This window comes from Anoplolepis gracilipes, chromosome 4 (genome assembly GCF_047496725.1).
Source record: "Anoplolepis gracilipes chromosome 4, ASM4749672v1, whole genome shotgun sequence".
NCBI lineage: Eukaryota > Metazoa > Arthropoda > Insecta > Hymenoptera > Formicidae > Anoplolepis > Anoplolepis gracilipes.
The window spans coordinates 7953249-7975557 of record NC_132973.1 but is presented as its reverse complement, the minus strand read 5'-3'; the positions used below and the strand labels follow the sequence as shown (position 1 = coordinate 7975557).

Sequence of the window (22309 nt, the reverse complement as noted above, 5' to 3'; positions counted from 1 at the left end):
ATCCGGCAATGACAGATAAACGTCCGGAAGAGTAACGTTAAAACAAATCTCGATGAATAAAAAAAAAAAAAACAATTTTTGTTAATATTTTAATTATTTTTTTTATGAGAATTGTACTGTATTAATTTTTTATAAGTTTAATGGACAAGCAGGGAATACTTTATTATACTTCGGTAAAAAAGTGTCTTGTGCAAGTAGGGATATGTGGAAAATATATTTAGAATAATTAATAAAAAATATGATAATATGAAAACAAAAATATATGAGAAAAACATATTAATATTTGAAATAATAGAAGTAACAAAAAAAGAACTTTGTTAAATATTATAAATCAAGCTTAAGATGAAAAAAACATTTCTAAAATGTAACAAACCATTAATATTCAGAAGTATGGTTTCGTTCTATTTCTAAATAAACACTTTTAAAGAAGCGTATTAAACTACGCATCGTTGACTGCGGTTGACCATAACAGCCTTTTGTTAGGCTTTCTACTCTTATAATTACCATTTAACATTCACCTTCGCTCTCGCTTTGATTGTTTTAAAAAAATCTGAGACATTGTTACTGTCTGTTAGAATTTATCTTGCGAGAATGGTTTATTACAGTAAAATATTAAAGTTAGTTCTATATATACTTATAATGTCAATAGTCATATTAAAAAATATAAAATCGGAGAAACTTTTTATGTGTTTTAAAAAAAGTATAAAATTTTATTTGAAATTTCTTTAACATGTTTTACAAAATATTTTATACAAAAATATTATAAAATATTAAATATGTTTTAATTCATTGCGTACATTTACGTTTTTTTCATTACTTTTAATTAATGTTTACTTTCTTATTGATTAAAAAATTATACAATGAAAAAAAATTAAACAATTTTGTTTTTCCTTTATTTTTTTCAATGTTAAATATTAAAATATAAATGATGCTATGTTCTTTATTGAATTGATATTAATCATATCAATTAGAAGTATTACATATTTATTTTAGCTGTTTATATTGATAAGATTTTTAATTTTTGATAGGATATATGTTACAACTACAATATTTTATTGCAGCTAAAATGTGTTTTGTTGAATCAATCACAAGTTTTTCCTTAAGGTATACAGCGATGATCTTCCTGTTTTGCTTTCGCTTCTACAATGTTTTTCGATATTTTTTCGCGAAAGTGAAAAAATTGTAATGATTCGAACGATACAGCATATTAATTGAGCCGCTTAAAGTTTACAAAATTTTGCCCTAATCATTTGTCGACAAAACAAACAAATAAAATTAATTTTATTTTGTAAATATTAATAAAATAATATACTGTTTATTGTTATTATGTTTAATACAGCTATTTATATATACATATACGTATTTCCTTGTTTATGACATTTCGCTTATAATGAATGTCAATGTTCTGACATGTTTTTCAGTTTATGTAAAATAATTTTCATCTCACTATCTTTCACGTTTATGAAAGCATTACGTTAGAGCTGGATTTCGGAAACATTTCTAATACGAGAAATGCAAGGAACGTCGGCCAATATCGCACTTTCACTGGTCACGTGAATTTAACACGCGATCGGAATTTATTGCGGAAAAATCCTAAAGCCCTTGATTTACATCATTGTGATTCATGCAAATGAGATTATTAGCGAAATATCGATTTTACGAGAGATAAAAGTAAAACAAAAATTCGAAAAATCGAAAAAGCAAATTTCTAAAAATAAATATTATGAATATGCTAATTATAGATACATAAAAATATAATTAGTTGCCATTGATAAGGACTTTGAATAATTTTCTTTATAATTACAATTGTGTGATATATCTTAAAATACTTGCTATATAAAAATTAGGATTTTCTTTTTAAACGAATTATTTCAAAAATTTAGGATTTAGGATTAAATATATATTTTTGAAAAAAGCGCATTTATAATAAAGATAAATTTATTATACAATGAGACGGTTTTAAAATAAAGGGACTTAAAGACCTATACAAATAAAATCTAAGGACATAATATTCTACTGGTGAGTTGGTGGTCTGGTGCCTTTTCTTCTGCTTGGTCCACCAGTGGGTTTAGGTTTTGGTGGTGGATTCTCCAAGGCGTCTAATTCTTCGTCAGTCAGCTGATCTTTGTACCAGTCTTTGCTATAATTATAATTATACGTTGATTTTTAGCGGTAAAAAAAGAGAAATATATGAATTTATTAATAACGAGCAAATTAAAGAATATATAAAATATGTGTGTTTTTATCAATTGATTTAATTGACTTTCTTGAAGACTTTAGTAAAGAAAAAAATATTTTTTTTTACACGGAGAAAAGACACATGCTATATTTTGATATTACAATTTTAAATTGATTTACACAGAGTTTAGAATCATTTATTTCCATTGCTCTTACGGTAAAGTTAAATTTTGCAAAATATATAATTCTTATACCATTCGGGTATCTTCCTGGCCCAGTCGCATTTCCCGGTGCGCTCGTCAAACGCCTGGCCGAGCTTGCATCCACTTCGCCTTGGAATTTCACCGTTGACACACACGTAGAAATACTGACAGTCCTCGGTGTCAGGATAACGTGGGTGCGTTGCGGCAATGCTATCGTCGACCTTCGGGCAGGTGAAGTTGAAGAGCTCGCGAGAACCACAACCCTTTTTCTGCGCCTCGTCCGGCCAATTGCAAATACCGGTCTTCTCGGAAAAGACGAGACCCTCCGGACAAGTGATCATGTTAAACTTGCCCTCCACGCAGTAGTAGAAGGTGTTGCAATTTCTGGGGTCCTCGTGGGCGAAGTAGCCGTGCATGCGAGGGCAGTGTGGCGATGGTTGTGGCTTTTCTGTAAGATGGATAGATGTATATAATGAAAATGGAATAGAGTAGTTTTCCAGAAGAAATGAAATTTTTTTTTTAAATATAACTACAAGTATTATTAAAATTTTTATGCTTGTATATCATCAACAGAAAATACACGTGGATCAATTTCGCGAATCGTTGCGTATTATAAACAATGAAGTGGCTCACGAAATTTAGGTCTCTTCGTGCAATCGATACCGAACGGCAGATCGCACTTCTCGTGTTGCGGGCTGAAGTCATTGAAGACGAGACCGTCGGGGCAGAGTTTCTCCGTTATTTTGTTGTCTCGACAGTCGTAATATTTATCGCATTGTTCCGCATCAGGAAAATAACCATTGGGCTCAGGACACTGATCCAGGAGCTCTTCATCGTCCTCGTATTCCTCCTCTACGGTTGATTGCTGTTTCTTCGTCGTCGTTGCCAAAGCGGCTCTTCGACGACTCTGCTCGGCGGCTTCTTGCTTCCTCGTCAGAGCAGTAACAGCTCCTGGCAGGAAAAAAAGAGTGAAGAAAAATTATATAAAAGATATCATGGAACAAGTATTGTCGACTGAAGTGTTTAAAGTTATTTTTTTAATACTACTTTATATTAGTACAGTCAAAAATTTAGAGTATCCATATGATTTGCATTATTTTATTTATAATATTAAATATACGTACTATTATACATATTTTTTACTTTTTTTATTGCACAATGAGAAAAAATATTATATATACTTATCCTTAAAATTGATAGTATATGTATGTACGTACATATAATTGCAAACAAAATGATATAAAACTTGAATCTGAGATTTGTCAAATCAAGTCTGTATGGAAGAATCAAGCTATTTTATTTCATTACTCTGAATTCTTCATATGTCCTTTGAATTTTTCGAATCCGACCACTTTGTGTCACGAGTTATTCAGCAAGGAAAAAATAAAGAGGAATTAAGAAAAAAAAAAAAAAGAATGAATGTTAAGACAGAGGGTCGACTGGTCTCTTGGCGCGTTTTCAAGGCGGCACATCGTCTGCGTCCCTGAAGAAACGCCGGTCGACCTCGCGAGCACGAGCGAAGAAAGCGAGAAAGTGGCCGGGCTTCCATATGTATACTCGATCGGTCGCTCGTGCAGAACTTAAATATCGTTCAATCGGTTCAGCTTGATAGCTTTCGAACGCAGCATCGATAGATTCTGACTCGACAAACATCTTTAACCAGACAATCGTAGCCAGCGAACGATCTTGAACGGACGCGTCTAGAAAATCTGTTCTCCTTCATATTCTTTTATTTTTAATTAAAAATTTAATAAAAAAAGTTTTAGTTATTTTAACATTATTTTATCAATAATATAAAATACGTTTAAATAAAATAAAAAATAATATAAAATATAAATAGAAAGTATAGTTTTCATTTTGTAATTTATATTATATATGTATAATAGATTTTATATACATATATCACATAAATATAAATATTAATATTTTTTTCTATCAACTGTACTTTATTTTTTATCTTACTTTAAAATTTATATTTACCAAGTGTATAAATACATACACACGTGAAATAAATTAATGATTTTTATCAATATGTATACATAAAAGTGTTACAATAATATCTGTTTACTTCTCTGCAATAGACAATTGTGACTTATTTTTTTTATTTATTTAATAGTTTTAACTTTAAAATTTGTACTATATTAAAGAAATGAAAATTTTAGTATGTAATTTAGTATGTAATTATTTCTTTATAGTGCAAATTTTAAAATTATTAATAAATAAAAAATAAGGCACAATTGTATATTGCAGAAAGGTAAACAGATACTATTATGACACTTTTATGTACACTGTTGCAACGAGAAAAAAAATTCAAACAGTTATTGAAAAATCTAGTTTTGTTTGGATTTTGTATTAGCAATATTAGTTTGGTTTCACTTGAAACCGATAACATAAATTGTGATAAGAGCTCACCTAAGCAAATTAAAAGAAAAAGGGCCTTCGTCTTCATCCTGACAAAGGATGACGGTGATTGAGAGAAAGAGAAAGAGTGACGTCACTTTTTGTGATGATCCAGTCGTAGTAACGTGATTGAATTGATGACTAGAGACTACTGGGCCCCGTTGGACGGCCGTCGAGGCCTTATATGTGGCCCCCACTTTGTCCTCCACGAGGTTACAACACTTGGTGACTACGTAAAGTTCTATGGAGAACCGCCAATCTTTCATACATACACCTACACATACGCATTTATTAGTACGTTAAATTGGCAAGTGTATAATTTTTTTTTTTAAAACACTGACAATTATTTCATCAATTACATTTTTACTGACATTAAGTTTAACTGATACGCTTGCCAAAATAAACATTCATGTATACTACGCGACTTTTGTGTATATATATATATATTATATATACATATATAATACATTAAGAATCTATCTTTGTCAAATATTTCCCGAAATTTTGATAAAAATGATGTCAGTAAAATTTTGATCGATAATTTCAATATGTGTGTAAGCGATAATATATATTTCTATATTACATTTTTAATTATATGTACCTCTTTAAAACATGTATATCTAATTAATTGTACATTATATACAACAAAAAATTAAAATGTTATTAAATCTACACAATTATATTAAATCTATATAATTATATAATTATATTAAAATCTATATTAAAAGTTGAAAAATCTCGAAAATTTGAATACAATGTAAATTCAAAGTAAAATGTAGATAATATCGCACACGGAGAATGCGATGGGAACAGTACAATCTAATAAAAATCAAGATAATCTTAGCATTCATTTGAGATATTTTTAGGATGCTAATGTCTTTTGAAGAAACGACGTGAAATTCCAGTTTCTTCTCTTATTGCTTTCAGTTTTTGTATTCACATCATTACTTATTGTTAGTTATATAGTCATTTTAAGATGAATAAAGAATATTATTCAATTAGTGATAATAGCTAAGCTAACAATAAGAAATTTTTATTCTTTTTTAAATTTATTTAAGCAATAATTTTTGTCAACAATTAAAGTCGCAATGTGCTCATAAACCCATACTTTTGTTGTTAAACTTATTAGTTTAATATTAATAGATAAATATAAGGTATACATAAAAAATTAATATATTAATTTTTATTTCTAAATTATTTACAAATGATGGAGAGAAAACTATTTAAAAATATGTTCTATGATTATATGTTTATACGTTTAGATCTAAAAATTTAATAATATAATTCTTTCACTTAATTGTGTTTAATATTTGATGTTATATTTGCGGTAATTTATTTAGAAAGGTGAAGGGTTGCTTTTATCGTGATCTCGAGTGATCACGACTATGGAAAATGTAGAGTCGCGAAAGGTTGCCATTTACAAAACTATTTTTTCGTTTGGTACATCATGTTAGAGAATGTAATATTGCAATATCTTTCTTACATCTCTTTCAACAACATAAGTCTTATTTTGTACTAGATTCAAAAACAATCTTTAAAATCACATATATTCAAAATATTATATTTGATTAATAAAATATTGTTATCTTATAATTCTTCAAGATAAATTCTTCAAGATCTTATAATTCTTCAATTAATAAAAATATTATAAAAGGATTTCTAAAAATTAAAAAAAGACATTTAAAAGCAGCTTTATTAATTTAGTAACATTTTTTAAGATTTTAAATTAATACTTTCGAGTTAAAAAAATCGATTAATCGTTGTGCTTTATTTTCTCAATCTCTTTTTTTATAAAAAAGAAAGCATTGTACATCATTATTTTACCTAGTATGAGGTTTCTCTATCCCACCAGCCATCCGGGTTTCTCCTAATCCACCATTTCCTCAACTCCTCGTAAATTAGAATGATGATAGCGTATGGTATTCCGGGTAGCCACCACTCCGCTTTCAGAGGATACGTTTTTAGGATGTGATCCATATAGGGTGCATAACATATCAGACAGGCTAAAACAATTTCAAGGAGCAAACCCAGATTCAGAGTCCAGTTGCCCATGCCTTGACGCAGCAGTGAATTGCGACGGGTCTTGCAGACCATCGCGTCCGCTAATTGGACGGTCACGATGCTGACGAAGAAGGCAGTGTGACAGGTGTATTCAAGGATTTTGCGCTGCTCGTAGGTCCACTCCTGGCCAAAACTGTCCTCCAGGTCATTCACCGCCTCACTGTCCCACTGCGGTCTCAATCCTAGCAATCGTGTAGGTAGAAAACCATGTTCCGCCATTACCACGAAGTAAGTGAAGAAACCCGCGCACGCCTCGATCACACCTATCTGGCCGTACGCCATGAAAATCAGACGTCGACTGACTAGATGATCGCTTTGAGGTATTCTAGGCTTCCTGAGAAATTAATGGAAGGGGGAGGGAAAATAAAATTAAATAATTAAATATTTTGTTGTATCTTGTTTGACATTTAATTTCAGAAATATCTTTATAATTAGATCTAGAATTAAATTTCGATTAGTTTAAATTTATTTTGAATTAAACAAAGAGTAGAATTTTTTTCAAACCTTTGAAAAGTTTTAAATATTTATAACTTAAAAATATATAATTGCTAAATTTTATTTTTACGTTTCATATATGATTTAATACCTCAACATAATATCTGACTCGGATTTCTCGTAAGCTAAAGAGACTGCAGGCCACATGTCTGTTCCCAGATCAATGCATAAAATACAAATCACGCCAACTGGCAGGGGAATTCCAAAGATGATAAACGCCAGAAAAGGCGTTATTTCTGGCACGTTGCTCGCCAGTGTGTACGCGATGCTCGATTTCAGGTTGTCAAAAATCCGTCGACCCTCTTCGATACCCGTCACTATTGACGCGAAATTGTCGTCCAATAATATCAAGTCCGCCACCTGTCTGCTCACATCGGATCCTATTAATCGTTAGTTTGTATTAAAGAATTTAAACGCCTGAATTCTTTTCTTTGAATTCGATAGTCTTACAAATTTTCATAGGTCCTTATTTTTTAAAAATAATATCGACATTTAATTGTTATGGAAAATATAAATTAACACCTGCGATGCCCATGGCAATGCCGATGTCGGCCTTCTTCAGAGCTGGGGAATCGTTAACACCGTCGCCGGTGACCGCGGTGATCAGATGCAATCGTTGACAGCTCTCGACGATCTGCAGTTTCTGCACTGGTGACGTTCTGGCGAACACAATTTCCTGATACTGTTTAATCAGCTGATCCAGCTGCTCCGGTAATAGATCTCGTAACTGCAAACCCGTCATCACGATGTGACGTTTTTTGGAATTGTTGTTGGCGTCATCATTGTCATCGTGATTTGTGATGATGCCAACGTACTTGGCGATTGCCTTGGCGGTGTCGGGATGATCGCCAGTTACCATGATGACTTTTATTCCGGCGCAGCGACACTTATACACGGCATCAGGAACAGTTGGTCGCGGTGGATCCATCATGGCGATCAAACCGATCTGTCGATGAGAAGAATGCATTATTTTAATTAAGAAAAATATAATTGAAGACAGAAATTAGAATATATTTTCCAAGAATTAGATTCAAAATTCTTGAATAGCAACAAAAGATTTTATTGAGTTTTATATTACATATTTCAAAATAAAAAATTAAAAGTTCACGCTTAATAAATTCGTTAAAAAGTATACAACTTGAAATACCAGTCTCAAATTTTCAAGCGGGAAATTCGGAGGATCGGTCTCAAAATGATAACCCATGGGAAAGACTGTGGGTGAAAGTTCGAGGTCGGCGAAACCAAGAACGCGTTCTCCGTTGTTTGCCAGAGTATAACAGGATTTCGTATATGCTATTCTCGTCTCCTCGTTTAAAATTTTAGTTTCGTTACCGGACGCTACTGTTGAGCAACGCTCGAGAACTCGTTCGGGAGCACCTTTGAAACACACGAGGTGTCTGCCACGAAAGAAGTGCACGTTTGCTTGGAACTTGTCTGTCGAATTGAAAGGAATCTCCAATATCTAAAGACCCATTGAAATCTCATATTATAAATTATTAATATTCAAATATATGCTAAATATATACTGAAATTTTATATCTTAATTTTATAAGATTTATTTTAGAATTAATTATACTTCAAAATTCTAATTAAAAATAAGATTTATTAAAGCAAATAGAAAAGTACGATTGAATAGAATCTGTTGAATTAAATTAAAAATGAAAAATTAAATCTATTAAATAAAAAATCAAATTTATTAAATTATATTTAAAATTTAAATTATATTTGAAAACATTGAAATCTCATATTATTAATTATTAATATTCAAATATATGTTAAATATATACTGAAATTTTATATCTTAATTTTGTAAGATTTATTTTAGAATTAATTATATTTTAAAATTCTAATTAAAAATAAGATTTATTAAAGCAAATAGAAAAATACGATTGAATAGAATCTGTTGAATTAAATTGAAAATAAAAAATTAAATTTATTAAATAAAAAATCAAATTTATTAAATTATATTTAAAATTTAAATTATATTTGAAAACATTTACGATTATGATATTTTAAATTTGAATTTCTTGCGCAATCGCAATCGGGCTTGTTCACCTTGACATAATCCTTCCTGAAGGAATTAGCTCCTCCTTTCACGAGGACCTCCATGCACCTCAGCAAGGCTGCGTCCGAAGCATCTCCCAAGATTTTTCTTTTGTTTAATGGCTGTGGAAATTTGTCTTCAGCCGTTGATGCCCACTGTGCACGATTGCAAAGACTCGCCACTCTAGCTAGATTCTCGAAACCAGGACTATTGACATATTTCCGCCACGTGTCCGACGCCATCACCTCGCACAGCTGACCGTCGTACCACACGTGTCGCACCTAAAGTCACGCAATCGATGAAAGAAACTTGATAATACACTCGAAGCAACAGAACGTTAACAGATGGATGTCGAGACAAGAGAAACGTCAAATTACAATTAAAGAATAACACCATGCAATCTTTGTTCAAAAAGAACAATATTAAAAATGACATATAAATAAAACAGAACGAAACATAGAAAATTGTGTCTATGAGTGTAATAAAAAATAATGACATCCATATATGACAATAATAAAATTATGATATAAATAAAAATACTAACTGATTACAATTATAATAGAATAATTATAAAACCTAAATAAAATGTATGTTACATATATGTAACATGTAAATAAAAAATTCAATTTTTAAGCACGAAAAGTGGGAGAAAATAAATTAACTGACTTACACGGATACACTTTTATGAAATAAGTAAAAACATTCTTAGCCCTATTTCCTCCTGATTTTTTATTTTTGCAATAATTTTGTCAATGTGATAAAGTGAATCTTACGGTCATTTTATTTTGCGTGAGGGTGCCGGTCTTGTCACTGCAAATAACGGCAGTGCATCCCAGGGTCTCGACAGCCTCGAGATTCTTTACCAAGCAGTTCTTATTAGCCATCCTTTTGGCGGTCAAGGTCAGACTGACCGTCACCGTGGCGATGATGCCCTCCGGCACATTTGCCACGATAATGCCGATCAGAAACATGACAGAGTCGATCAAATTGTAGCCCATTGCTACAGACATGAAGAAAAACAAGACACCCAGAAAAATTGCCCAAACCGAGATCATTTTCATAAAACGATGAATCTCTTTAGATAGAGGCGTAGGTCGAGTTGATAGTCTTGAAGTTAATTTAGCCACTCTTCCCATTACCGTATAATCGCTGCAAGCCACTATAACACCTTTTCCAAAACCTGTTAAATGACGACTAAATTAGCAATAATTTAAGATAATGGTTAAACAAAAATTTTTAGTGGATTAAAAATTGTCCACCTAATAAATTAATTATTTAATATGCTTATTAAAATGAAATGAAAGAATTAAAAATTTAATTGAATTAAAAATACTATTTTTTTCTTTCCACGTTTTATGCCATGTGCGTGAGAGAGAGAGTGTGTATGTGTGTATTTATAAATAGATTCTCTTTCTTTTTCTCTAAATTGCATTTTATTTTATTAAAAAACTTCTATTTCTCACATTACCTTCAACGACATTTGTGGAGAAGAATACCATGTTTCTCGCGTGAATAATATTTCCGGTTTGAGGAATATTAGCCGTTCGTATCAATGGTATCGATTCCCCCGTAATTGATGCATTGTCGACTTTCAAACCTTTGTTAAAACGAAAAGCAAGTTAAATGACAAAATCTAGAATTTTGCGCTACATACGTATATAAAATAAAGCGAAATTTTCTAGAAGAGTTAACTCTTTTGCACTGCGATATTAATGGCAATTGAAGCAGCATATTAATCTGTTAAAAATTGAAACATTTCTGTAATAACATATAATTTCGCGTTTATATATTTTCTCGAATAATTTTCTTCTCTACTTTCCTTCGGTAAAAGTTTGAATAAAGCAAAAAAATCGACGCGAGTGTGTCGATTGAGCGAGAAGAGAAAGGTTCTGGTTTTGTTCCGCAAGAAAACAAGAATATGCTATGTGCATATGCTGTTTGGTGATAGAACGCATCTCACCTCACCTTGACATTCCAGGATTCTAATGTCAGCGGGCACTCGGTCGCCGGTCTCCAGGAGGACGATGTCCCCGACAACCAGCTCAGTCACTGGCAGCTCCTTTCTCTCGCCGTCCCGCAGGACCTTGGCCCATTGTGGTACCATTTGCAGAAACGAGTCCATGATGCGCGAGCTTTTGGAATCCTGATAGTAACTGAACATACCGGTAATCAGGACCAATAGGATCAGGACCAGACCGAGCCAGAGATGATCCTCGGATGCCTCGCCGTAAGTTGCCAATTCCAGAAAATAGTTGCCGAAACATAAAATCGCACCTATCTTGAAATTTGTCACATTTTGATGAACCTTTCAAAGATTTTTTTTTAAACAGATATAACTTTTATATAAATAAATTTTTACAAAGTAAAGAAATATTTAATAATAATAATAAAAGAATACAAAAATTAAGATATAATAAACAATTATTTAAAAAAATAAAAATTATTATTTTGTAAACGTAACAGGCCAAGGAAATTGCCAGAAATATTTTCCAAAAATACTATCTATTTTAATTTAATTAAAATTTCTCTGTATTTTAAATTATTTCTTTAAAAGGCATAATAGATAGAAATAAGTTTAAATCGTTTGAAAATTGTCACCCATATTAACAAGGAGAATCCTCCGCAAAATCGATACAGAATTTTAAGGATTTCCGAGGGCCTTTTCGGTGGGGTTAATGCATTCGGTCCTTGATGTCGCAAACGTTCTTTCGCGACAATCGTCGATAATCCTTGTTCAGGATCTACTTGCAGACTTTGTAGTAGATCCTCTACCGGTTGAATGTGCACGTTCGTGTCGACATCTTGGCGAAGAGCATCCAGATCGCGATTATATTGTCGTTGCGACTTACATAAAAGTTGCCACATATTTTAAGCCGCGAGTAAAGTCATGTATTAAAAATGAAATGTTTTCAAAATTTACATATGAAAAAGATATATATTGTCAAAATTAAAATGTACATTTTTCAAAACGTGTCATGAAGCAGACACATGTGAGAAGTTTATTTAAATCGTAGCAAGCTTGAGAATCGATTTGCGATTTTTTCATTACGATTTTTTGGAATCGATTATTCTGAAAAGAAGAAAGAAAAAGAACACCTTTTACTTTTTTCTCATAACATTTCATCATAACATTTGTTAAATAATCTATATATTGATAACGTAATGAAATAAATATTACTTTTCTTATGTTTAAAAAATATATAAATATATTATATTGAAATATAAAATGATAAAAACTCGTAGAATAGGAATTTACAGAAAAATGATTTTATATACGCGAACAATATTTTAAAATAAATTTAACTTTCATAATTCTTAATTCATTCTTAAATCATTTAAAGTAACGTTTATGGTAGAATTTAATTAATAAATTACAACTTTTTTTTATTATACGAACGCTCAAAAATATGAATTGTTCCTGCAAATTGTTTATGTTAGTCGCGTAATAGTTCTACAAAAAAAATTACATCTTTCTTTCCTTAGAAATATATACCCAGTAAATGCTAAATATTCCTAAAATATCCTGGATATCCTGGAATATTAGAAAAATGTTCATAGAACATTCAACTAATTATGAAATATTCAGAATACTCTATGAACAATAACATTCAGTGTAAATTTGATTATGTATGAAATATATAAAATGAAATAAAAAAAATCAGAACATTTTGTGCTTATTTGAATATATTCTCTGTACATTCCTTAAATATTCCGGAATGTTTTGGAATATTCTTGGGATGTTAATGTTGGATTTTAGAAACATTTTAAAAATATTTCAAAAATATCTAGCGTTTATTGGGTAGCTTTTAAATCTTAGAATATACACATATATTGATTTAGAAGGAACGCACACATTATATGAGAGTGTGCGAATACGCAACCTGACATCTCTTGCGGCCGCAAACGAATACAGGCGCGCCATCTCTTGGCCGAAAATCGCACTTGATCTTGCGCGCAAACGATCGGTGACAAACGCGTTTCCTGCTTTACCGGCCGCGCAGCCTTCTCGCTCCTCGTATCCGGCGACATTGACACGGCGCCACTGTGCAAAGACCTGCTATCTGAGAGACGCCGTCTTCTCCGTCACTTCTCTACGCAGCAGTAGGAGAAACGCAACTTTGGCCACCCTGTTCCACGTTCGTCCGCCATTATATAGCGCCGTGACAACGTACCCGATATTCTCCGGTGAGAGAATAGTACGGAGCGACGCTTACCGACGCTCGGCGTCGTCGAGCGAGTCGAGCGAGTCGAACGGGCGAGAGAGCGAATCGGGGGAGTAACCAGCCGCGAGTTGCCCGCGCGAAAACAGGTACGCCAGCGTTCCCGCGGTAGCCGAGCTGTTTTCGGGGAGTGTGATCTCGCGAGCGCCGAGAGAGGAGCGGGCCACGCCGTCGCCGAAGCGGAGAAGCCGGCGCTAAAAACATGGAGAATAGACCGTCGCCGCTGCGCTCGCGGCGCGTCTGCCGATTCTGCCTGACGGAAGCGGAGCCGTTGAGCTTCATCTACGAGCGCGAGCACAACAAGCCGTTCCAGGTTCCGCTCACATTGCAAATCATGTCCTGCGTCGCCATCGAGGTGAGTGGCCCCGCGAGATATATATATATATATATATAGACATATAATGTCTTCTCCACGGGGCATCGAGTCGATGTCTCGATTTTTTTTGCTAACGCGTTATCCGAGTCCCATCTCTCTCCTTCCCTATATCCGGAATTTTAGAGCGATGATTAAAAGAGGATAGGACTATTAGCTATAAGGGGGGTGTTTGTTGTATCGGGAGCAAATCGAGGATGGAGATTGCGTGGTGATATCGGTAACGTGGACAGTAAGATTGCCGACTGATCCGGTATCGTGACGTCAGCGTTCGCGACGAGAGAGGACGCAACGTATAGTTGAATGTTCCCGCTTAAATTTTTTTTTATCTCCATCTCGACCCGCTAGGTCTTACAATTAAAATTCTTTATGAAAATTTATTTTTTAATAAGTAAACAGTTTAAAATAAAATTAAAAATTTTATTTTATTTAATGAAAATTAAAATGTGAAAAACATAAATGATAGGAATTGAATTTAAAAAAAAGAGGAAAGCTAAAATTGAGCAGAAAATCACATATGTAAGTGCACGTATGTGTATTAATGAAACTTGCAAATATAATATATATATCATCTAATTATGTAAAAAATGTATTATTTATTTATACATTCATATTGCGTGTACACACTTTAATATTTTTAATATTTATGATAGATTTTTAATATTTATGATGTACATTTTTTTATATTTAAATGAATACTGAAAATTTGTGCAATACATATGTTGGAAAATCAAATTTACTTTGTCTAATATTTTGTTAATGAGATTTTATTTATTCTTAATTCTAGTATTTTAAATCTCATCTTTAGTACTGTATATTTCTTACATCTTATCAATACATTTGCTGTTGTATATCTATTAATTGAATTGCATTCATTTATTTTTCTATATTTTTGTCTGCTATATATGTATGTTATATACATATGATATTTAATTAAACTCTTGATATATAATTCAATACAGAATCAATATGTAATTGAGTTTTTTATTTTTTTACAATATTTATATCATTATTGTATTTTATATATTATATACATGATGTGGTGTAATTTATATATGTGTAATTTTTGGTAAGAACTGCAAATTTGTATATTTTGTACATAAAATTTATTACTATTAAAAAAATTTAAGAAGTCTTAGGAAGTAGAAATTGTGGATGAAAAGAAATTATAATGTTTTATTCTTTAATAATTAAATAAAAAAAATAATCTGTTTCTTTTATTACTATATATATGTATTTTATATTTATATTTGTACTAACAGTAGATCTTGCTACTTCTTACAATTTTACAAATAAAATATTTTTTCAAATCAATAGAAATCTTAATCAAATCTTTATACATATTATACACATATATACAGCTTTAATATAATTATGTAAATTGCATGTAACTTATTTTATATTTATATTTATACTAACAGTAGGTCTTGCTACTTCTTACAATTTTACAAATAAAATATTTTTTCAAATCAATAAAGATCTTAATCAAATCTTTATACATATTATACACATATATACAGCTTTAATATAATTATGTAAATTGCATATAACTTATAATTTATTTAACTTTAAATTTATAAGCTTTACGAAAATGATAAGTCTACAATGAAACCTCTCCTGCATCTCCAATGGCGAAGAAATTCCTTTCTGGATTCTTGAACATATCATTAACAAACCGTCGCAATTTTGTTCTCGACAGGTATATGCTGCAGATGGGATGCCACAGATGATTTGTAACATGTGCCGCTGGAATTTGGATCGCTCATATAAATTCAAATTGCAATGTAAGAAGGCTGATGAAGCACTGCGGGACTATCCTCTATCTGGGGTATTGCCCAGACCCTTTCCACCTATCCCCAACGATCCACCGGAGACCGGCACCAAAAGACCTGCCGAGTCTAGATTGCAACATGATAGCGTCAAGAAGCCACGCTCTGATAATGATAATCAGAGAGAAACCCGAGAGAGACGCGAAACGAGAGAAAGAGAGAGAGAAAGGGAACGAGAAAGAGAAAGACAAAATGAAAAGAAAGATCAATCTAGTGACCTTTACGAAGAGGAACAGGACGGAGGTAGCGAGGGTGAGCAGGAAGAAACAAATAATACTAAGGAGGAGAGAAAACTAGAGCCCGGGGAGATCAGAGTGCATGCATGTGATCAGTGCGACCGCACATTCCCTCTGCGTCAGGCTCTGGCGTTGCACATTCAGCGCGCACATCGCGATCGCAACTACAAGTGCACCGAGTGTGAGCGGCACTTTTTTACCAAATATGACCTTGGTAAACATATGAGTACACATTCGGATGAAAAGCCGTTTTCATGCTCGATCTGTCAAAAGCAATTTTCACGGCTGAATTTACTGCAACGTCATGAGAAAGTGCATCGGGATGAAGCGCGTTATGCTTGCCAACATTGTGATCGCGAGTTCTTCACTACGGAAGAACTCGAAAAGCATGAAGATGCGATGCATAAAAAGGATAAACCATTCCAGTGCAACATATGTAATAAACGCTTCCAATACAAGCAAGGCTTGGAACGACACGAGATGCTGCATAGCGAAGACAAGACATTCGTTTGCGATTACTGCAAGGAAGCCTTCCACACTAGCACTAAGCTAGCCCGGCATCTATCCACGCACGCCGGTCATCGGCCATTTATGTGTAAATTGTGCCCGCGCACCTTCTTGCTCTCGCATCACTTGACAAGACACATGCGTACCCATTCCGTTGAGAAACGCCATGTATGCGAGGATTGTGGCAAGGCGTTTAAACGTAAAGAGAGTTTGGAGGTGCATCAATTGACGCACACGAAGCGCACAGGTATGGGCCTTACTTGCGATGTGTGTCAAGAATCTTGTCGTAATCGCGCCGACTATGTCACGCATATCAAGCAACACATCGAGGCAGGCGAGAAGATGGGCCCGGATGGTCTGCAACCCGACAACAAGGCCAAATCTCTTGAGCTAGATTCAGACGAAGAAGAAGAGGAAGAGGATCAATATTCGGACGGCGATGATGACTACACGCCGCCGGCATACATCGCAAAGAAACTGCCGAAGACAATCCCCAGAGCTTCGGAAAGTGAAGAGGAGGAAGAGGAAGAGGAGAGAGAGGACAAAGAAGAGAAATCCGATAGACAGGAAAAGGAAGAACGGAAGGAACAAGTGGTTTATGTGCGTAGCAAGGATGGCAACATGGTGAAGAAGACAATCAAGACGCTGATGCCGATTCAACGTCGCGATATTCAAGAACAGAAGACTGTAAAGCAGACAACTCCCACTGTTTCGCAGAGCAATTTGAAAACTTCGCCGCAGATCAAAGATGAGAATATCAAGAGTGGTCGAGTAGATGAAACCGAGGCGCAAGTACAGAAGATTGTTGCCTCGGTATTTAAAGAACACAAGATTCCATTGAAACATCAGCAAAACGCCGGCCAGGATCAGTCTAAAGACCCATTAACTCCAGTGACGAGATCTCAAAGTACTTCTCAGGAGATTCATAAAGATAATGACAAGACAGAGGCTGTGTCCACTCCGAAAGCCGTTAATACGGTTAAAGTGATTAAAAGAATCGTATTGAGGAAACCGGCAGGAGGAAACAGTAATGAAGGACCACCGGTCAGTACATCCAAGGAGGGAGAAACTGGTATAAGCGGTACTCCGGGCTCGCACAAGGTTAAACGCGTGATTGTACGTAGAATCATCCGACAAGGCGATACTACCCGCGAAGTCATTATGAATCCGGACGGCACTGCGATAGACCCCGCAGAATTGGCAAAATTGCCAACTGGTAATGTTGTGAAGCGAGTAGTGGTGAAACGACCGTTTGACAAGAGTCAGAGTCTGGTGCAAGCGGTACTGCAATCCGCAGAACAACGTCAAAAAGCAGCCGATACGGGTATTCTGAATTCTGAGAAATTTGAACTGAAGACTTCCTCTTCACCCAGCGGCGGAACTGCGGTCATACCGAAGAGCTCGATCGCTTCGCAGAAGACACAAGTGATTTCCCAGGGTCAGGATCAGGAGACCAAGGAGAAGTTGGAGCAACTGGAGAAACGAGTTGAGCAGCAGAGGCTGAAGATCGAAGAGCTTCAGGCAAGAAAGGCGCAGCAAGATTATGAGGCGATTGATGAGATGTTGCCGGAACGGCACGATGAGTCCGAAGATGAGCAGCAACTGCCGCTCAAGAGAGTGTTTGTGAAACGAAAGCAGAGTATATACGATGAGGAGCGGGAATACAATGACGATGTCGAAACAGAAACGGCGAAGATTAATCCAACGCAAGGAGGAAAGGAGGACATTGAGCAAGGATCGGTGCAAGAAGAGGACAAATCTGTAGAAGAAACATTGGAAAATGTTCAGAAAGAAATTCAGAACTCGTCGAAAACGACGACGACAACTACCAGCAACAGCAACAGCAACATGACTATCACAAACAGCACACCACCCGCGAAGAAGGTCCCAACGATTTCGAGCAACAAGGTATACTCGAACAAACGTTTCATGATCGTAAAACCTGGCGAAACGTCGGAAGTAGAGGAGATGAGTCGCGAATTGTGTAACATCCTAGAAACTACCGACAATGTGGTAAAAATGCAGGAGACTATGCTGAGCAATCTCACACAAATTTCCGGCATCACTGCATCAGCATCGGACATAAACACGTCGAGCGCGTCTGAAAAGGTGAAGTCCACCGAGTCATCGATGGAGGTTGACGAGCAGATTGAACAAGACTGCATGATACAGATGGAGAACGTGACTACTATCAAAGAGGAAACTGCTATGGAGGTTGAGGTTGCGCAGGAGACTGAAATTAAATTAGATGCCGAGACGGAGGAGCCTGCACAGGTGAGCGTTACACAAGCGGAGAATCAGCCTGACAACGGAACTTTGTCACTGGACACCCAGGATCTTTCTGAGACTGCTTCGATCTTTGAATCATCGGACGACGTACTGGAAGTGCAGAAATCTAACAGTAATCTCAGCGATTCCGTTATCGAGCTGTCGCATAGTAATGACACCATTAATTTGAATGATACTAATGACAGTCAAGATAGTTTGGAAGACAAACTTTCGCAAATGGAGGGTTAAAAAAGGTTTGATTCTATTTTATTGGTTCATTCATTTTGTTGAGGTGCTGCGCCAAGTAAAAATCATGCTCTTGAATTTGCTAGATGTCCGAAGCTCTTCGTACTATTGGTAATTAATTTTGATAATATCAATAAACATCAATAATATCAATAAACATCGCGCTGTTTAATTTAGGTAACATTAATATTAACATTATATGTCGGATTATACGGATTATGGAACATATTACTGCTGGATTGATGTTGTTTATGTAATAGTTGTACCATCAAAATATAAAACAGATACTATAATATTGCAATTATAAAGCAAGTGATACATTGCAATAAAATTAATTTTGTACTTAAAATTAATTTTATTTATTACTTGCATTTTACTTATTACTTGTATTGCTAATCACAATATTATACTATTTGTTTTATTTCAGTGCTAATTCTTTATTAAGACGGATTGTAATAGCAAGAAAAATTTATACACAATACATATTATAAAATTGAATCCGTCATATAAACACACTTTTACAGAAGGATCTCGTCTCGCATTTCTTTAATTTGAAAAATGTTTTTTACGACTTGGTCGCTTCGATCATTTCGGAATTCGATGATTATGGACGAAAGATAATATCGCGTCAATTCTATTAAAGATAAATAAGATTATATTGAAATTTTTTTGACGCATCTTTAATTTTTTTGCTTGAAAACGTAGACTTCGCGAAAGTGAAGTGACTCGTAAGCCCGAGTGAATTATTTATTTCGAAAATAGCTAATATTAATGTTATTTTAATGGTTTAACGCATCAGATTTATTTTTAAGAATTTTATTGTACGTTTTTTCGTAATTGTAGAATTATTTTTCTAAGAGAGTAGTTTAAAAAAAAGAATTTTCAATCTTTTTGATCTTGTCTGTTATCTTTTATTTGTCTTGATTTTTTCAAATTTGCCTTACGCCATTTTCGAAATAAAGAGTTTTTTCGAGGTTGAGAACAATTTTTAGCGGTCTTATTCGCGATGTTTGGAGTATTATTCTTCAATTCGGCATTTGCAATGAGAAAATGTATATAAGTAATATATAGACAACCACTGGATGGTTATAACAGTCCCGATTTTTGAAAACTAAAATAAACTAAAGTCAGAAAAATGTGTACATATATAACACCATATCTCTTGATAAATTTTTCCTTTTTGTATTTGCTTTGGTTATCAAACAGACTTTACGGTTCTTACATTCGTCAAATTTTTTCTTTTTTTTTTAGCATTAAAATTTAGCATGCAACCAATTGTATCAATTAGTTGTCGTTTGCCAAGTTCCTCTTTTTCTTCAAGTTAATTAAATATCTTTTTCTATCTTTGAAAACGATCATAATGAATATACAATTCATTTAATCCAATATCTATAATAATATTTGAAAATATCTATATTAATATTTTAAACTATATCAGATATATAATTTTATTATAATTATTAAATTAAAGCATGACAAAAGCGTTAATCAGATTTTAATACTGATTGAAATTAATGCGAATCAAAGATAATTGATCGATACTGTCTATTAGCACAGTTAAACTGATAATTTTTTTAATGAATTTAGTCTGCTATTTTTTTATATTACAATCACAATTTTTTTTAATACATTATTGATGCAACAGATTTTAGAAATTAGCACATTTACAACATTGGGAACATAAGAGATAATGAAGTACTAGATATACATATGACGATAGTATAACCATATATTTAGAATTATTTCATTAATTAGTTTTGAAGATGATAACATATGTAGGTTACTCCGATACTTTGTGCAAGATATTTGGAGTTATGTATGAAATATAAAGAATATGATGTGTGTAAGTGTAGAAGAGCCCTTGGCGATATTTGTTATGCCTGTCCATCCTCTTTTTCTTCTCTGCTTCTCTCTCTTACACATCTCTTCCCAAACACTAAATAGATAAACGAATAAAAAAATTACTTAATATAGTATAGAATGTAGGTAATTATTCAGTAATAGGGAGTCAGTTTTGATTTCAATAACCTTGATATGTTATTAAGATCATCATTCTGAATAAGATTTATGAAAATTTTTGTCGGTGCACGTTGTTAATTATACAGTTATTAATAAAAAAGATAAATAGTAATTCGGTTCATCATAGACTATAGATATTATTCTACGAAATTGCTAAAAATAAAAGAGTACATTCGTGAGTAATACATATTTTGAATTTTATCTCTTGGTTCTTGAGATATATACGTATTTGAAATATCGTAATTTGTAACCTTTTATTTAACCTGTAAAATCAATTTTACATGGGAACTTCCGCGCTGATTGTTTTATTTGATAGTTTTTATACCCTCGAGTTTTGTTATTTTTTTGAGAGATTTATTTGAGAGATTTATGTGAGAGGGCACGGGGATGGGACGAAGTCCCATGTACGCTTTCACCTGAAAGTTTTTTGCCAGCACGTATTGGAAAATATATGCTGGGAAAGAAAGTTGAGTATAGGGGGACGGAGCTTCGTCTCGTCTCTCATGTCCTCTCATAAATGAAAAGAATAAAATTTGAAAATGTAGAAATGATCAAGACACTGACAGTATTACACGGAAGTTTGTGTATGTAAAATCGATTTTACAGATTAAATAAAAAACTACAAATTACAATATCTTACGTTAATAACTTTAATTTTACTTTGTGTGGAATAGTATAAATATGGCTCTCCAGTTTTCCATAAAATAGAGTCTATTATGAATAATTACCGAATAACTTTTTTCGCGCACAAATATGCTAACAACTCGTCTTCTACTTCGTTAAAGCGAGAAATTTATAAAATTTCCTTCTTCTCGTAAGTGATATGAATTATAGAGCAGTCTGTTTTGTACTGACTCTCGTTGATCTTCGGTACCTTGTAGAGGGCAATTAATGTCAACGAAATATAAAAAAATAAATCATTATTTTACAAGCTGATGTTAATAAGAAACGTAAACAAATACAACTCTGTCTTATTTTCAGCAATTTCATACAATAACATATAGTTTCTATATTGTGTTATAGAATTATTATTCCTTACATTTCTTTTGTTAATAATTTTATAATTAACAACGAACGCTGATTAAAATCTTTGTAACTTTATTCAGAGTAATGACCTTGATAATATGTCAAGTTTATTGAAATCGGAGCTGACTCCTTACCGAATAATTACCGTAATTTTATGTATATTATATATATGTGTATATATATATATATATATATGTATATATA

At 33.4% G+C, this 22309-nt stretch overlaps 3 protein-coding genes and 1 long non-coding RNA gene across 4 annotated transcripts; 1 reads left to right on the top strand and 3 right to left on the bottom strand.

Annotated features, from left to right (window-relative positions):
• Positions 1–1911: 1911 nt before the first annotated feature.
• Positions 1912–4949, bottom strand: Cpap3-b (cuticular protein analogous to peritrophins 3-B). Its single transcript, XM_072889397.1, has 4 exons — positions 4794–4949; positions 3015–3332; positions 2433–2829; positions 1912–2140 (listed from the first exon to the last, which is right to left on the bottom strand). The coding sequence occupies exons 1-4, from the start codon at positions 4828–4830 to the stop codon at positions 2014–2016; spliced, it is 879 nt and encodes a 292-aa protein (XP_072745498.1). The 5' UTR covers positions 4831–4949; the 3' UTR covers positions 1912–2013.
• Positions 4924–12273, bottom strand: LOC140664363 (sodium/potassium-transporting ATPase subunit alpha). The gene is made up of 10 exons (XM_072889396.1): positions 11980–12273; positions 11347–11659; positions 10850–10978; positions 10155–10561; positions 9393–9662; positions 8485–8799; positions 7860–8283; positions 7429–7717; positions 6606–7176; positions 4924–5055 (listed from the first exon to the last, which is right to left on the bottom strand). Exons 1-9 carry the CDS (start codon positions 12244–12246, stop codon positions 6606–6608), a joined length of 2985 nt encoding a protein of 994 aa, XP_072745497.1. The 5' UTR covers positions 12247–12273; the 3' UTR covers positions 4924–5055.
• Positions 12274–13479: 1206 nt separating this feature from the next.
• Positions 13480–20211, top strand: LOC140664362 (uncharacterized). Its single transcript, XM_072889394.1, has 2 exons — positions 13480–13956; positions 15674–20211. Exons 1-2 carry the CDS (start codon positions 13804–13806, stop codon positions 19061–19063), a joined length of 3543 nt encoding a protein of 1180 aa, XP_072745495.1. The 5' UTR covers positions 13480–13803; the 3' UTR covers positions 19064–20211.
• A 560-nt stretch (positions 20212–20771) lies between these two features.
• On the bottom strand, positions 20772–21943 carry LOC140664366 (uncharacterized). The gene is made up of 2 exons (XR_012046446.1): positions 21808–21943; positions 20772–20996 (listed from the first exon to the last, which is right to left on the bottom strand). It is a non-coding gene; the product is annotated as an uncharacterized lncRNA (long non-coding RNA).
• Positions 21944–22309: the final 366 nt, after the last annotated feature.

Bases quoted from the DNA above. Each gene is read 5' to 3' on its own strand.
- Cpap3-b (XM_072889397.1), bottom strand. From the start codon at position 4,830: ATGAAGACGAAGGCCCTTTTTCTTTTAATTTGCTTAG. The intron at 2,830-3,014 runs GTGAGCCACTTC...TCCATCTTACAG, and splicing joins CACGAAGAGACCTAAATTTC to AAAAGCCACAACCATCGCCA. The intron at 2,141-2,432 runs GTATAAGAATTA...TTATAATTATAG, and splicing joins GCCAGGAAGATACCCGAATG to CAAAGACTGGTACAAAGATC.
- LOC140664363 (XM_072889396.1), bottom strand. From the start codon at position 12,246: ATGTGGCAACTTTTATGTAAGTCGCAACGACAATATAATCGCGATCTG. The intron at 8,284-8,484 runs GTATTTCAAGTT...TCTCATCGACAG, and splicing joins CGCTTGAAAATTTGAGACTG to ATCGGTTTGATCGCCATGAT. The intron at 7,177-7,428 runs GTATTAAATCAT...TTAATTTCTCAG, and splicing joins GAGTCAGATATTATGTTGAG to GAAGCCTAGAATACCTCAAA.
- LOC140664362 (XM_072889394.1), top strand. From the start codon at position 13,804: ATGGAGAATAGACCGTCGCCGCTGCGCTCGCGGCGCGTCTGCCGATTC. The intron at 13,957-15,673 runs GTGAGTGGCCCC...TGTTCTCGACAG, and splicing joins TGTCCTGCGTCGCCATCGAG to GTATATGCTGCAGATGGGAT.